The sequence below is a fragment of the Aplidium turbinatum genome, chromosome 16 (assembly GCF_918807975.1).
Source record: "Aplidium turbinatum chromosome 16, kaAplTurb1.1, whole genome shotgun sequence".
Lineage (NCBI taxonomy): Eukaryota > Metazoa > Chordata > Ascidiacea > Aplousobranchia > Polyclinidae > Aplidium > Aplidium turbinatum.
In genome coordinates this window covers 13,285,282-13,299,394 of record NC_137487.1, presented here as the reverse complement: position 1 = coordinate 13,299,394, position 14,113 = coordinate 13,285,282, and the positions used below count along the sequence as shown (strand labels likewise).

Sequence of the window (14,113 nt, the reverse complement as noted above, 5' to 3'; positions counted from 1 at the left end):
TAAATTAATGAAACTGAAATTTTCATATCACTGAATTAAAACCTGCTGAAACTATTGATAGCAGGTGGACTTGTTTCAAAAGTTGTTTTTTTATGTGATTGTTTAGGGGTGTTCAATTTCGACTTTCGATTCGATTCGATTTCGATTAAGGTGATATTCGAAATTCGTTTTTCGTATCGGACATATTCGAAATTATAGCAGCCCTTTCGGCTGAACGCGATTGAAAGTAACGCGAGTGGCGCGAAATCTGTCTTGTCGCATTTTGCAAGCGAAAAAAGACTTCGACGCATGCGCATCGTCGATCACGTGACTATCACACGTTCCCGCGGGTCCAACGGCCAGGGATGCTAGGTTGGCATTTTTAATGCCAAATTTCACAAATTTCTCTCAAGAATGAAGATAGCTTGGTTGTGCAATAGCAGAAAGTGTAGGCTGAGCTTTGTCGCAGTTTTATCCATTTTTTACCGAATCCATAGGCGCCTAAGCCGTGGGGCAGGGCCGTAGCCAGACCGCAGAGAAGGGGGGCAACTTTTTTTAGGGAGGGGGCCGAAAAAATTTAAATGGGCAAAATCATTATAATTGTAGCTGTTGCTTGAGAATGTTGAGATTTTGCCAAGGGGGGCGAAATTTTTTTTAGGGGGGGGGGCGAGGCCCCTCTAGCCCCCGGCTGGCTACGGGCCTGCGTGGGTGCCAGGCCTCCGCGCATATTTCTGTGTGGGGGCAACTTTTTATGCTGTATTGAATATTGATACATAAAACAATAGATGAACTAGCGATCGGCAGCAGAAAAACACTTTTTGAATGCAAACCGCAACAGCTTCGCGATAAATAATCACTATGAACGAGTTGCGATGCTACAATCTAACACCAGACAACAAAATCTGTCATTTTTACATTGATTTAATGTCTGCAGACGTTGAATCAATGTAAAAATGACTGATTTTGTTGCCTGGGACATAGCAAAAATCTACCATTTTGTGTCGATTCAATGTCATCAGATGTTGAATACACCCAAAAACAACATAATTTGCTACTAGACGGAGCGTGCGTTTAGCTACTCGATGTCGCTTTCGGTCGAAACCTCCGCACTCTGCAGTGAATCGCTCGCTGTGAAAATGAACTTGAAGTATTTGGGATCCCAGCGACCTCGGCTCCAGCGGAGCGATCGTTTTCAAACCTGACCGTCACGAAGCTGAGATCCCGACTGACGGGTGACCATGTCGATCAGCTTGTGTTCATAAACACTAACATGGGCCTGGAGCTGTAGACGTTATTTTGCGTTCTTTTTTCGATAAAATCTCATTTTGCAGTTTGGTGAATAGTTGTGATATTCGAAATTCGGAAATCGAAAACAAATTGAATTTCGAATTTCGAACATTCAAATAATCGAAATTGAACACCCCTATGATTGTTCCATGATACTGTCTCCAAGATCCCTTACTGACAATTGGATTTTGTCCTCGGAATAGGCTACGATACTGCAACTTTGATTAATGTGCAAGCAGATTACTTGCACTCACTTTCTCATCAACAGCTTCGTTTCTTTGCGTCCAATTGAATTAACAAAGAAAGTACGCGCTCTTGTAGCAAGCTTTGTCTGTTTCGCATTTTTATCAGAACTTCCTGCATGTCTGGAAACTTACTCCGACTGATTTTTCGTTATAAACGTCGAATAATTTTAATATACAGTATTTATCTTTTGTTGACGTGTGATGTCTTGCTCAGACCATCCAGTAATGGGCAAGTTCTATCACCAGTCACCACCATCATAACGTCAGAGTAGCCTACAGTGAATCAATGTAAAAAATAATTGACTTTACAGTTGGTAAAATATTAATCTGCAAGAAATTTGTTTTCCACTGAATGCTTTACATTCATCAGTCTCTTCCTCAGCCAGCATATCAGTCCTCTTTTTTACATTGATTTAATGTCTGCAAACGTTGAAGAACATTACACAAGATCACACTGATATGATTGATTGAATCTTTATCCTCGTACTGGGAAAGCTTATTGCAGAGCTTAATCCTGGCAGTTTCGCATACTTGTAGAGTAGACTGTAGAGGCTTTGAATCACTGACGCTGGCCCGGTCGCGAAATATTTTTTCCCACGAGATTTCTGTCTCATTTACATATTTTGGTAAAAGTTTGTATTAAAACCGTTTGAATGCAACATTTTCTCGTTGGCGCGGTTGGCTCAGTGGCTTCATTCACTGCCTAGTGATCGTGAGAACGAGGGTTCGACGCCCGTCGGAGTCAAACTTTTTTTTTCTTTACATTAATTTTTGCGGTGCACAAGAGCTTTTCAAAAAAAGTAGGGTTAGGGAAAGCTTATATTTTATTATCATTGCAGAATTTCATTAGCAAATAGTTATTTCGCAATCTGAATCAACCAATCTCTCAAAACACTTTCGGAAAATCTTACTTTTAGAGTGACTAAAATCAATGAGACAGAAATCTCGTGGGAAAAAAAATTTCGCGGCCCGGTCACCGAGATTGATAGAGTGGAGTTTCCGATTGTTGAAGTCTTGTTGCCGGGAATTTATTCCATCCGTTAGATTCCGCTGAATGGAGAGCAGTCCTTAACGTGCATTGCTCAAGCGCACACCACGAGAGTCGAACCAACACCGGCCGCGATCAAGACAAATGAATTTTGTAAAAATTGTGAGGCTAAAGCTTCCAACCATTTTTTATCAATTTCCACGAAGAAACACGAGTTTAAATTGCAACAAAGAGCGGGTGGTCAGTAGGCTAGGCTTAGATTTGAAAATTTATACATAAAAGAATTTTCGCAACCAAAAAGGTTTTGAACTGAAACAGCGTCGCAAAAAAAGGACAGTGACGTGCTTACAAGAGGTGTTTATTCATTTTTATCTAACAAATGGAACCAAAATTTATTTCTGGAAACTCAAAATCCATTCCAAATTACAGTTATTGATAAATTAATGAAAACGCCACAAACCATGATAACCTGTGCTCAGTAGTTTCCATACGTCTCATTATGACCCGAGCAAAACAGGCTACCGGTAGCCTACAGGCCTAGGCTACCGGTGCCAAGAAAAAATGTAGTTCTCTGCATGTTTGAAGACAAGTGCTTGAAATTGATAACGCTGCATTTTAGCATCACGGAAACACTCAGATTAACTAAGCAACATTCCAAACTCACCCGATGCTGTAAAGCTGCATTTCTATAAACTTACCGCTCAGTCTACTTTTTTTTCTTGACTCCAGATGCCTATTTTCCCAGCTTCGGCAGACCGTATTTGCTATGACGTCACGGACACGAGGAGCGATAGTGATTACGTGTTGCTTCATTTCAAAAACACGTTGCTTTTTACTGGAATGGTATAAGGTAAAACCAGATAAATTGCAGCTAAATTTTGTCTTAGAGCAAGCGACCATTTGATCAAGTCATCGAAAGGTAGAATAAAATTAAGCTGTATAGGAAAAAACAAGTCTTGACCGTAATTATCTTGAGCATGCTTTGGTCGTCATGTTGAGGTTCTACTCAAGTATGTAGCCTACACTACAGTAGCAAAGCTTTTTGTGCCGGTGTTTCGTATCAGCTAGACGAGATTTTCATACAATTGATAGCATGGAGTTTTTTCAAACTTATAGGAAAGCTAGTTCAAAGAAGCTTCGCATCATGCTGCTGTAGTTTATGCATTTAGTTTGTTGGTATGAAAAAGTCAAGGTTAACGGCGCATTTACAAGTTTTGTAACGGCAATCTGTAGGGTTGGGCGAAAAATATAGCCTACAATTCCGACTCTTCGGTTTATAAAAATATTACTGTGGATTGTTTTGCATCAACTCGGGGTCAGCCTTTTTTAACGAATTTAACTCCGGGCACGCCAAAATCTCTCCTACACTCCACAGCCCTGTGTATTGTGTAAGAACTGATCTCCATTTGAGTGCGATTTCAAATGGCTATAACACGCAACTCTGATTAGAAATAATTTACAGTGTCTTCGAGCACGGTAAAATTGTTTGGACTAGGCTACTGTAGCCTATATCAAATGAATCTATCTTTGTAGCCTATACAGATTGATTGATTGATAAACAAAAGTGTGTAAGGAAATTGACTAACAATTTTATTACGGTTGCAGTTTTTGTAAAAATTAGACCAATCAAAAATATGAAAAAAAAGTTAGTCTTAATTTTGTGTGCACTAAGCTCATTGAGTTTTGCTGATGAATACTCAGAAAACTTTTTTGAAGTTGACGTTAAAAAATCGGATTCAACCGACCCTGTCAAATTTGGCACTCGTGTTTATGCTGATCATTTAAATAGGTGAGTGGACACCTAACGTTGTATGATTGTAGTTGTAGCCTACAGTAGGCCAAACAGATTATAATAACAAACTACCCTTTCTGAAGTGAAAACCTTGCTGAAAAATATGCCTTATCGAACCTCAGTGCATCTGCACAATTTTCCTGTGTTATAAGTTTATTTAAAACATTGAAAACGTTGTGATGCAATTATGTTATGACTTTTTTCAATACTGGCACAATCCCAATGGCATAATATACTGAGTCTGTACGTCGGCTACATGCCTTTGATTATCTTTTGCAACTATTTATTTTATAGGGTTCCTGATATGATCAAGAAAATAGGTCCTGTTTTTCAATTAGCATATTGGGAAACAGTTTGGGAAGTTTCTGGTGCTGCTCCTGCTCCTCATGATGCTGATGACGAGACGATGGACAGGTGGATTGGAACCATTTATTGGAATATGGCAGGAGAGATTGAGTCATTAGAGGTTGGCATTCTTTTTGAGATAGCCTATTTTATATTTACTATCAACAGTAGGCCTATATCTACTATTATAGGCAATTGCTTCGTTCATTTCGAATTCTTTTTATTACGGTAATTTTACATAAGGGTTTACGAGCACTGACGCTGTAAAATTCCTTGTTCTATGATGCATTTTTACAACACTTAAAGCTACTTCTTATTTTTATTTTTTATAATTCACAGAATACTAGTAGAATGCTTGTGAACGAAGGCGTGCAGTGTGTTCTTGCAGCCACTTCTCCTCCCAATAGCTATTACAACTCTCCCAAAAACATTAAACGGTTCAAGGAAAGAACACAAGCAGTGAAGGTAACATTAGCAATTCTTGTTCAAGAGAAAAACAAAAAAACAGAGCAAACTACCATACCAAAAGCATTCAAGATTTTGACAAAGCCTTTAATAGGTTATTTTTCGCAGTTTTGCAACGCCTATATTTGTGATTTAGAGGCTTTGAACCACTGTCGCAGGGCGGCTACCTAGGTTGGCAGACTGAATAAAGTTTCCGTAGTTGTTTGAAGTGTTGCTGTTTGTTAGCTATTCCGTCCACTAGCTACCCGCTGAATACAGAGCAGTCATGAAACTCGTTGCTCAAGCGCACACTCCGAGAGCAGAACTAGCGCCTCTTGATCTTGAGTCGGGCGCTTTACGACTAAGCTAACAGGGTGGACATGTTTGTATTGTATTGAACACACAGGAAGGCCAAGTGTATAAAGAGGAAGAATGGACCATGGAGAAATACATGGAGGAAAAAGCTAAAGAAGATCCTAATGAGCAATATCAAAAGATGATGACAGAATCTGTAGCAGATTTTGCCAAGTTTTGGGCACAATCAGTGGACCGCCAACAACAACTCAGTAAGTGTTTTTCAACAATCATTTGAATTATTTCGAAAGAAGCTTCAAGAATGCTTCGTTTTACTGCAGCCTATATTAACTGGTTTGATTAGTCGAAGATAAAACACATTGTGTAGCAACTAGGACATTTATGTTTTTAGTAGCCTATGCTAACTATTGTAAGTAGGCTAGGGTATAGGCTACTGTATATTTGTGGACCAATTTAAAGCATTGCTTTCTCATATCTGGGCTTAGAACTGCGCTACTTTAGTTTTGTCGGTTTTTAGCCGGACAAATTCTTTAGGCGCAGCATACTTCGTAATTTGAAGTGGCCTTTTGTTCACAGTATTATTTTTTAATATTGCCTAGTTTGCAAATCTTCGTCTTGCTCATGTTTTCCGGATGAAAAAAAGAGTTATGGCTACCACATTTTTGATATGTTCAGTATTGTCTCGATGTTATACCGAATTCAGGTGCAGCTTACTTTAAAAAAACGGGCGCACTAATCACTAATATGGCAATGCTTTGTACAACTTCCAATTTCAATTGTCGCAGACGTAGAACTTCCTTTGATTGAATTGACATGGGAGCCAGACAGCAAAGAAAGAGTGTATTTTCTTCCTGATGACTATGCACAATCGGTGAAGCTTGTGCGACAGCAATTACGACAAAGAGGAATTGCTGACGATAAAAATAAAATCCTTGGTCCAGGAACATCAAGTCCTTCAGCTGCAGCACCTTACATCGAAGCTCTTGGTAACCTAATTAGACTACCGGTATCACTCACAATTTAAAGATTTACACATTAGGTTGTCTACTACTCAATACTCATCAATGTTGAGAGCTATGTATATTTCAGGCGTATCAAGATATGCAAAGACCTGGAACTTACAGAGTTTTATGTGCAAATTATCTGCACTGTTGTTTCACTGCCTATTATTCCTGCAAAACTGTTTTTACTACAATTGCGACTTTAAGTTACCGCTAGGTGGCGCGGCTTAACACATTCTTTTGGCGCTCTGTCTTTTTGTGCCAAAACAACGTAAGCAAAAGTGGAAATCTTATGATGCAATAAATGTTAAATAAGTATTGAAAGTTTAAAAGTGACCATTGAGGAGTGCTATGGTGATATGATAAAATGAGCGCTTTTACAATAAAACTGGTTGAAGTGATCAAAACTTAGGCCCACGTGTAGGCTTACGTAAAAAGGAAGAAGAGCTATTCATTGATTGAATCTTTATCCTCGGACTGGGAAAGCTTCTTGCAGAGCTTAACCCTGGCAGTTTTGCATACTTGTAGAGGCTTTGAATCACTGACGTAGGCCCGGGTACCGAGACAGAGTGAAGTTTCCGATTGTTGAAGTCTTGTTGCCAGGGAATTATTCCATCCATTAGACCCCGACAGTCGAACCAGCGCAACTTGATCTTGAAGCTTCTTCGTTCCAGAAGTCACGCGCTAACCAACTAAGCTATCGGGGCTATTGAAAGACAAGCTACAGATAATGAAGAAGTAGCCACGTTACACATTTGCAAATTTAAAATTATGAATTGATAAAGACAAAAATGTATTCTTTTATTGGCTGATTGATATAAAAATAGCATAATAATTTAAATCGCAGAACTACCGTATTGGTGAACAACTGAACATGTGTTTCTATCAATATGTTGATTTCAGTAAAAGACAGAGAAGCCTTTGATGCCATATACGCCTGGAGCTTTCATTTGTGGGATGATGGCAGTTCAATGGAAGAAATAGAACATGAGCTATTAATTTTCAAGCAAATTATTATGGTAAGTAACACGTTTCACATAAAAATTAACATATTTAGTGTTGATTTTGTTCTTTGCACTGATGTCCACTTTACAACATTTCTCTTTGACCAAGTCTCGCCAGCAAATTGCATCATTTTGCTGCAGGGAAAAGTTCCTCCAAAATGGCCGAAAAAGCCAATCATTGTGACGTCATTTGGCTATCAACCAAAGTCTAATCATGCATTCGATGGCGTCAGATTTAACGGCGGCATGGATGACTGCTATTACAAAATCTTTGGAAGGTTTCAAAGATTCGATGACGACTTACCAAACTCTATGTCACAATCACCAGTCACAGGTAAGTCAATTACAATTTACAATCATCTACTTGTGAGGTCTTAGAGAAACAAAAAAAAAATTTACGCTTACAATAGATTGCACCCGACGAATTTAACAAACAACTATGTCTTTGGGACAAGTTAATTGCACCAAAGACATTATTTCTAATGTTATAGTCAACTTTAAGAAAACTGTTTTTCCAAAGATTGCTTGACATAAAATGTAACAATTTTAAGATATTCTTTCATAAAATGTTAACTTCGACAGCAACATTCAGGAATATCAACATCGGATATTCTCGAGAGGATGAAATCTTTAAAAAAAAATTGTTTTTCTAATATTTCGTAAAAACTATTATTTTGTGCAATGTTTGTGCTGTTTATAATTTGATTTGGTGTTAGTTATTACTAGGCTACCTTGCTTCCATTTTCGAAAAAGTACAGTAGCATCTTTAATCTCACACACTTCAACCGTCGTGTTAATCTTTCAGGGGTCCGTTTGCTGGCCAGCTTACTACTTCAATATTCGCACGGTTATGATCAAGTCATTTACGAGGCCCTGGCTGATGAACCGTGGTCCCATTCGTGCAGAGGCATGTTCGATAGGCAGTCACGACATAAGCAAATCTATGCTGCATTTTCTACATTTCTCCCTTATTTGAACGCAGGTAGCCTATCTTTTCAATTACAATTAATTACCAAGACAAAAAAATTGTAAGAACTTGCATCAAGTTGAAAGATTTTGCAAGAGAGCAGTCCTGAAAGTGCGTTGCTCAAGTGCACACCCAGAGTCGAACCAGCGCGCGTGATCTTGAGCCGGGCGCGTAACCACTGAGCTAACGGGGCGTAGGCTACATATTTTTTAAAATTCTCTCTGCTTGGCTTTTACCATAACTTTGACTCCTTATATTTATAGACAGTGTGGTGGTTCGAAAGCAATGGAAAAACACAAACGAATGCTACAGCGCGATGTTTAAATCCACCTCAAGAATTGTTGTTGCAATTGCGAATCCGAATACTTTGCCTTGCACACGTAGTTTTAGTTTATCTGGTGTTGAAGCGGAAAAAATTGACAAAGGTAATCATCACAGTCGTATTTAATGTTTTTCTTGCGTTGAAAAATCTGTGTCATTGTACTGTATGAGTCCATTAAACTGTTAAACCTCGCTCGAGATTAACTTTTAAGGTACAGTTATTCTACAATAAATAACAGTAGCAAAAGTTATCACAAGCTTTTCTTTAGAAATAGATAAACTTTGGTTGACCAAGCTTGTGCTATCCAATACGTTGTTATATTGTCATTGTAAGATCATGTTCCTACCTAAGCTATTTCTACTCTTATCTGTAAAATAAGTTCTCGGTAACTTTTAAAGCTATTACATCAGTCAGTAACTTTTAAATTTTTCTACACGATTATGACAGATTCAATTTGGCACCAAAAAAAATTAAAGTTTATATCTCGTGTCCTTCTGCACCAGGCCACATATTTTTCAATCACCCCTTGTATTACTGTTTTAACAAGCAGTAAATATTAGACAATACACAAGGCAGGACTGATCCAGCGAGTAACCTTAGGGGAGAGCGATTTCAATAAAACACAATGATGTGCAGCTCTACATTAATCCGACCTTACAAATACACCCTTTAATAAAGTTATTTTTGTGTGGTGTAAGGGAAGGAGGGGGGGGGGGGCGATCTCTTCAATTTCTCTCCCCGGATCCGCCACTGACACAAGGAGAGATAAAAAAAAAATAATAATAAAGTTTTTGTTCAATATTTTGTTTAATGTAGCCTAATAAACAATCTGTTTCACAACTTTTCACTTTCTGGACCTAAACATGAGATATGGCATTACAAATCTGATTTTATGTGAGATTTTTTACACTAAAGTGGGCTTTATACTTTTCAGCGTTCACTATTTCTTACAACAATGGCACAGTTTCTCTTGGCGCTACTGATCCTTCTGAAGCGTTGCTGTTAAAATCGCCTCTTCTTTATGATGTGTTTCCTTCTGAGAGAGTGGACGGTGAAAGTGAAGTGGAGTTTGATGTAGTGGTCGGACCATACGCTAGTGCTACAGCTGTAATTGATTTGACAGATAAAAAAGGTAATTAATTGTTGAAATATTTTTCTTGGGGTATTTTGAAGTTTATATTCATTTCGATTCTCTGATTTTCTTTAAGCTGATTTTTTTTTCAAAACACAGCCTCGATTTTTCTTAAATATTTACAGCTCTTGCTCATACTCATTTGATTTAAACGATAATCGTAGTTTATAGTAGCCTATTTTTACTGTAAAAGGTATCATTAAGACTTCGGTAGTTGCAACAATAGCCCGTAGCTTATTGATTTAGTCGAAACGGAACATCACATTAAGCAATTTACCTAGAGGGTGGACTTCTGCAATGATTCCTCGAATAACATTTTATCAAAAGTATAAATTTTTTAATTGAAACGTTACTTTATGTGTCTCTTCCCCATCGGAGGTGGCCCTTTTTTGATAAAATTGTTTAGGTCAAACTTGAAACAGAAAGCAGTTGCTCGATCCATTGTCAGGACTCAGGTCATGAAGCCAAAGTTTCCCAACCTTTATGGAAGATGTAAAAAGGCTGTGAACATGATAGAATCAATAGATTGACTAAAAAAATTTAGCCTATGTTTTGCAAAACAGCGTCTTGACGGTTGGTGAGCCACGTTGAGACGCGACGGACGCCATCATGGACTCCTTTTAGGGTATGGCTGTGAAACATAACAAGAATCTCCTACTTATCAGACGACTGAAAATGACTGCACAAGTCTTGCTAACAAGTTTGTGTACAGCATACGCACAGAAAAATATTAGAAAAATACGAGGGTGCGTTAAAAAAACACAGGATGTATCTTCACATAAAAACGAATTTCCTAATCCATTTGTTTCTTTTTAGAAGCATCTACCAATGAAGCTCATAAGACGGAAACTAATCATTCAGAACTTTGATGGGTCTTGAGATTATACTCAAGTGCATAATTTCGAAACTTCTTGCTTGAAGTTTTTCAAGCCAGTGAAGAGGAAAAATTGGATATGGCTTCTTCAAATGGCCTACATCTAATTTGCTTTCTGTTGTTTTGCTTTTAATTATTGCCGACCTTGCATCATAATATTGTTGTGCAAGACAATTTCTGAAACTTGATTCTTCACAGTCTGTTTTCTTTGCTCAATTATTATTGACCCTTCAAACTTCACTTGAAGGTTAAAAATTGCCACTTAACTTCGTCTAGTTTTTGTGACGGCTATTCAGCAAACATTATTTGCTACATGTCTTGCAGTTTTGTTTCATTGCAATAAAACGTATAATACTGCATAGGCTATATACAAAGTAATGCGAACATACAAAAACACAAAATCAAGGAATAGCTTTACTGCAGTGTCAAAAAGTTCAGGTAATGTTAAAATGTCGTGGAAAACAGCAACTTTATCACATGCAAAGATACTTGTTTATTTGTCGGGTCACTTCAAGTCACCGACACAAATCGAAGCAAATTCAACTTAATTTGGCGCAATGCGCTTTCATTTTCATGTGAATTAAATGGCGGGCTATTTAAAAGAAAATCTAAAGACTAGTAACTTACTTTAAAAATGAGCAAGGTGTTTGTTTGTATCTGCAAAATATTTTTGCCACGATTTTGACAAGAAAAATTATATTGCGCTATTGATCATGGTTTTAACAGGCTACAATGATTTAAAGTTTCTTTAGTGAGCAGGATTAAAAAATGATGGAAACTTGAAAATCCAACTTTGATCCGACCATCTGGATAATCCTTTTCCGTTCACGCGAAATCCTCGCGCAAGATGCCTCTGAGCACTTGCAGGTGGTTCAAGTGGGCTTGACTGTGATCCTTGGTTTGAAGATACGCTGTGTATTGGACTGTACAACAATTGACTTTTAGGGAAGCCGTACGGATCGGTTCTCAGTTCATTATTTTTATTGTTCAGTTTATCTAAGCAAATTGAGTTTGACAAATATAAATCATTTAAACACAACTTTTGATCACGATTAGGACGCACATGTCTATACGGTGCAGTGTAATTTTCGGTAAAAGATGGAATTTCAATTTCACCTCCATCAAAAGGCGGTGTTATTAATCCATGACTGATGGGCGCAATGAGTGAAGGTTTTTTATAATTTGATTCTGCCGGAAAAAAATCGTTTGACTTATTAATAGCATCACTTGCAAAAGAAATTGAAGATTCGTGATGTTTGTCTTCAAATATTTTCGACCTTGTACTGGTTTTCAACGTTTCCGGCAAAAGTTTTACTGGAACGAGATTACTATTATTCTGATACCCTTCTAACAAGCTTGTGCTGGTAGTGTGACCTCTAGGCCCTTCTATAGACAAGAAGTGTTCAATAGCTTTTACCAAATCACCACCGCACCCTTGAAGAACAAGTTCTCGGACTGATGGAGTGTTGCTTGGAAAAAGTCGTTCAAGAATTTCTGTTTTTGATAAACGACCGGGACGGAAAGAAGATGCTATAGAATTGTTCACTCCTAGAACTTCTGTGCGGTCTCCATCACCTTCGCATTGTTTGCTTTCCGATTTATCATCACTCGAAGCAGACGTTGGGCGTTTTCGCTTTGATAAATTGCCAGTTGCTGCTTCAGTATCAGTTGTTGTTTTGCTAAATCCAGAACCTGAACATAAATCAATTGACACGACTAATTTCTAACGAGACGTTGGCAAACCGAAACTATGATCATTCTCCATTTAAGTCAATGATGCCGAGAAAAGTTTGTAATGTAAAACGAAACTTCGCCCTAATGAACCCAATTACAAGTGTAAAAACAATAATTTAAAACAAACCAATTTCTACTTATTACATTATTTTTGTCATAGGTCACATAACACAGGGTAGGCTACATTAAAAAGGCCAAAAGTCTTAGTCAAGAAAACTCAGTAATAGGCTACTCAGAGGTTAATTAAAACAAATATGCATGATTTGATAACAAATGCAGAAAATTTTAGGTTAAGAATTTTTTCTCAAACACGTCAAATGAAATCGTTCGTAAGTTTATGGCTTTATTGTAAAAACGTTTTTTCCTGCTTCAATGTATTAAAGTTGATATAAAATTTGGTTCAAGTAGTGTTTGCTGATCATAAACTTGTTGTGTCGTGCACGAAACAACAAAACTTCAGAGTGTGTTATTGAGTTGAGCCCACTTGCATGTCATTTTGTAGGGTCTGTTGTAGAAACTTTTCGTAAAACGCATTTAGTCTACTGTATCAGTCTAAACTTTCTAAAGAAAACAGTCTTTGACTGATAAAGTAAAGTGCAGCCAAACCTGTTGTAAGTTGCCTCTTTCTTCTAAGGATTTTATTCTTTTCTTTATAAGCATTTTTACTAGCCTCATCTTTGGTATTCCATTTTTTATCAATTGGACAATCTCTTGAAAGCAGTTGAGATCGCGTCTCCGAATCCTGGTTGGTGTGTAGTTTTGTGACGTTTTCATCACCACAAGAAGATGTTAGTCTTAGCCCGAGCGCAATAGCGTCTTCTCCAGCCTGTTGTCGTTTAAGAGCAACCTGCATGTGTTAACATAAACTTGTTTTTTGCCATGATAGTGAAATGTGTGAATCCCTTGCAAGCTTAAAGAAGATGTGTATTATAATTTAGACCGGTACAAAAGCCTGGACCGGTACCAATGATATCCTCAGGCCCTAAATCAAGATACTTCCAAGACAATTAACGCGTTTACAAGATAAGTGCCAATTGAAACGATTAACTTTTATATTTGTAAAAAATATGTTTCCACTTGTAATGATGCAAAAATAATATTTTTTTTATTTATTTCAGACGTTTTTTTTTCAAATTGTAATGTTTTAAATAACTAAACCATTGTGATTGCCAGTTTAAACTTAGTAACCTGCAATCTTTACTTACATGCAAAACAATTTCTTAAATATCCGAGCTAGCAAGTACATTTTTGTAATTACATCAAAAATAAAAAAGTGCTTCGACTAAAAAGCAGGATGCTGTGTAAATCAATGATGACTGTACGTAAAAATTATTACCATGGTGATTTACCAGATAAAAACTGCACTTATTGCAGCACTTGTGTCCCAATATTAATAATATTATAAATAAATAAAAATAACAAACAATCAATTACTTGTGCTGCCATCACTCTTTGTCTTTCTGCAATCAAATTGCATTTCGCGCATGCGCAGTCTCGATGTGGGCAACACCGTTTGTGACCTTTCAGCCAGGATATTAAACCATGATTCCGGCATCTTGCGCATTTTGGTTTTCTTGCACCTTTCTCAGTAACAGGATAAGGAACTAAGCCTTTTAAAATTTTGGTGGAGTTGTTTTTGGTGGACATTGCTTATGATTGAACCACAATAATGGCTGCGCTCAAA

At 37.5% G+C, this 14,113-nt stretch overlaps 2 protein-coding genes across 2 annotated transcripts; one reads left to right on the top strand and one right to left on the bottom strand.

The window, feature by feature from the left end:
• The first annotated feature begins 4,133 nt into the window (after positions 1-4,133).
• Positions 4,134-10,748, top strand: LOC145785228 (uncharacterized). The gene is made up of 11 exons (XM_082596913.1): positions 4,134-4,288; positions 4,586-4,757; positions 4,976-5,101; positions 5,487-5,646; positions 6,181-6,381; positions 7,300-7,415; positions 7,542-7,734; positions 8,206-8,382; positions 8,631-8,792; positions 9,624-9,821; positions 10,638-10,748. Exons 1-11 carry the CDS (start codon positions 4,134-4,136, stop codon positions 10,688-10,690), a joined length of 1,713 nt encoding a protein of 570 aa, XP_082453039.1. The 3' UTR covers positions 10,691-10,748.
• Positions 10,749-11,107: 359 nt separating this feature from the next.
• Positions 11,108-14,113, bottom strand: LOC145785793 (doublesex and mab-3 related transcription factor 3, truncated-like). Its single transcript, XM_082597503.1, has 3 exons — positions 13,864-14,113; positions 13,036-13,276; positions 11,108-12,387 (listed from the first exon to the last, which is right to left on the bottom strand). Exons 1-3 carry the CDS (start codon positions 14,074-14,076, stop codon positions 11,444-11,446), a joined length of 1,398 nt encoding a protein of 465 aa, XP_082453629.1. The 5' UTR covers positions 14,077-14,113; the 3' UTR covers positions 11,108-11,443.

What these genes read in the sequence shown, in the direction of transcription:
- LOC145785228 (XM_082596913.1), top strand. Translation starts at nt 4,134, where the DNA reads ATGAAAAAAAAGTTAGTCTTAATTTTGTGTGCACTAAGCTCATTGAGT. An exon ending in GGACCGCCAACAACAACTCA is followed by an intron (nt 5,647 to 6,180) that starts GTAAGTGTTTTT and finishes CAATTGTCGCAG; the next exon opens with ACGTAGAACTTCCTTTGATT. An exon ending in ACCTTACATCGAAGCTCTTG is followed by an intron (nt 6,382 to 7,299) that starts GTAACCTAATTA and finishes TGTTGATTTCAG; the next exon opens with TAAAAGACAGAGAAGCCTTT.
- LOC145785793 (XM_082597503.1), bottom strand. Translation starts at nt 14,076, where the DNA reads ATGTCCACCAAAAACAACTCCACCAAAATTTTAAAAGGCTTAGTTCCT. An exon ending in AAAGAGTGATGGCAGCACAA is followed by an intron (nt 13,277 to 13,863) that starts GTAATTGATTGT and finishes TAACACATGCAG; the next exon opens with GTTGCTCTTAAACGACAACA. An exon ending in AAAGAGGCAACTTACAACAG is followed by an intron (nt 12,388 to 13,035) that starts GTTTGGCTGCAC and finishes ATTTATGTTCAG; the next exon opens with GTTCTGGATTTAGCAAAACA.